General features: G+C 45.5%; 1 protein-coding gene across 1 annotated transcript in view; it reads right to left on the reverse strand.

Annotated features, from left to right (window-relative positions):
• FKBP14 (FKBP prolyl isomerase 14) overlaps positions 1–678 on the reverse strand; it is a 14,662-nt gene extending 13,984 nt beyond the window's left edge. The window contains exon 1 of the mRNA XM_019639911.1: positions 177–678. Within this exon, the coding sequence (XP_019495456.1) occupies positions 177–373 (197 nt within the window). The 5' untranslated portion in view covers positions 374–678. The remainder of the gene's footprint in view (positions 1–176) is intronic.
• Positions 679–2,145: the final 1,467 nt, after the last annotated feature.

Below are 2,145 nucleotides of genomic sequence, written 5' to 3' on the forward strand. Positions count from 1 at the left end.
GCCAATAGGTAGCAGGATGGCTCAGCTAAAAAGAAATAAAAATAAAAAATAAATAAATAAAAATAAATAAATAAAAGAGAGGTAAAACCTGGTATAGGCTACCTTTTCCGCCAGGGGGCTGGCATAGGTGGGTGGGTTCTTCACTGTTTTATCTGCACAGGGGTATAATCACTTACGTTGAGTGAAATAAAGAGCCGTCTTTTTCTAAGTAGCCTTCATAGTGGACCAACATCAAATCCCCTCCTTTGGTCTTGCGATGGCAGATGAATGGCTTCTGGAGCACTTCGATCTTCACTTCTGGCTCAGGGATGAGAGCCCCGCTCGAAGAAGTGACCAACAGCGCCAGGACCGAGTTCCACAAAAGAAGCCTCATGTTGCTGGAGCAGGAAAGAAGTTCCTACGAAAACAGAGAAAGGGCCCCGGACCTCATAGAGTTAAGAATGTATTTGAAGCTAAAGGATAACGGCCTCCGGCAAGTTCATGACTCTCCCTTCCTAGCAGACGTGGCACCGTTACTACAGACAACTTTCCCATGCATTAATATCTCACCTCTAAAGAGTTAAACCCAAACTCGGGCCGGATTGGCTCTTACAACGTGGTCTCCTGGGTAGCCCGGTCTCTATTGGCTTGTGGTGCTGTCCTTCAGGAGCCTCTCAAGCCATTGACGCTGCAATAATGTAATTACAGCCCGCCCGAGCAGGAATCGCCGGGCGACGAACCACTCCGAGTGGTCCTAGAGCCCCGCGAATCAAAGAATTCCACCACCTCGAACTTTGGGAGACAAGTGAGACCCGGAGCTAACCGGAAACTCCCCCGACAGATTTACATCTGTCAAGTACCCCGGCTGAGCTTAACGGGAAGAGTCCTGGGGCCAGGTGAAAACGGTAGAGATTTCAGGAAATAGTCATTTACTCTCGCTGTAGGTGAGAAGACCCCCCAGGATTCCACAGTATACGACTCCTGCTACTGCTTATTATTTTACTTAGGGCATAAACGTTAAAGGCTTAGTGCTGTAGGGTTCACAAAGCGCATTCCAGTGCGTGAACCTAACTACACTGCCAGGAAGACAGGTTCTTTTATCCCATATAAAAGATAAGTGTATGTAGGCTAGGAGAGGTTAAGTGTCCTGCTTAATGTTATACAGCCCCAAAGCAGTTGAGCTCCGCCTTCAAACAAGGTCTCCTAATGCATTCTACAACACCGCATAATGTTATATGGCTACTAATAATTTATCACTTAAGTGTTCTTACTGTAGAGGGTCAATACTAGCTTCTATCCAGGATAAGGAGCGCACACTTTCTCTTTAAAGAAGAAATAGTAATCACGGTTGTGAGTTACACAGGCTCATCTTTAATTTTTTTTAGTTTTACATTTTTGCCTAATTTCAAAATACGTGTTCATTATAGTCGATTTGGAAGAAACTGGAAATCACTAAAGTAGGGTTTCCAGTTGGAACACAGAAACCGAATTAAATCTGAATTTCAGATAAACAACAAATTGTTCTGCATTTTTATTTGCTAAATAAGGCAATCTTGCACTAAAGAAAAAGATCGCCCATAACGCCACCATCCACAAAGAATCATCTTAACACTTGGGTGCATCCTTCTGTGACCTAAAATAATTTGTATCACATTGTGCACTTCGCTTCGTAACCTGCTCTTTCGACTTGATCTATGGTTCACATTTCCCCGACTCAAATATCCTTAGCACAGTCCTTTCTCACACTTTCATATGCACAGGAACCCCCTGAGGATCTTGTTAAAAATGCAGATTTCGACTTAGGAGGTCGGGGGTAGGGGCTCGATTCTGCAATTCTGACAAGCTCCTAGTTGAAGCCAGTGCTGCCGTCCACGAACCACATTTCCAGTAGCGAGGTCTTAGAGTTTATATTAGACAACATTCATTTACACTAGACGCCCAGTATTCTATCGTGAAATTCCCAATCACCTCCGTTGCGTACTCGGGTGTTTGGGTTCAATTAGACAGCCTTGCCATCGACTGCCGACTAGAACCTAGAGGGCACACACTAAGGGGCCAAGTTGACCCCCAAACATCGGGAGGTGGGATTCGACCCATGTACGGCACCATCAACAGGCTTCCGTCCTCCGGTCTCACCCATCGCTTACTCCCAAGCCGGCCTCCCAG

Source organism: Hipposideros armiger, unplaced genomic scaffold, assembly GCF_001890085.2.
Source record: "Hipposideros armiger isolate ML-2016 unplaced genomic scaffold, ASM189008v1 scaffold_47, whole genome shotgun sequence".
NCBI classification, from domain to species: domain Eukaryota; kingdom Metazoa; phylum Chordata; class Mammalia; order Chiroptera; family Hipposideridae; genus Hipposideros; species Hipposideros armiger.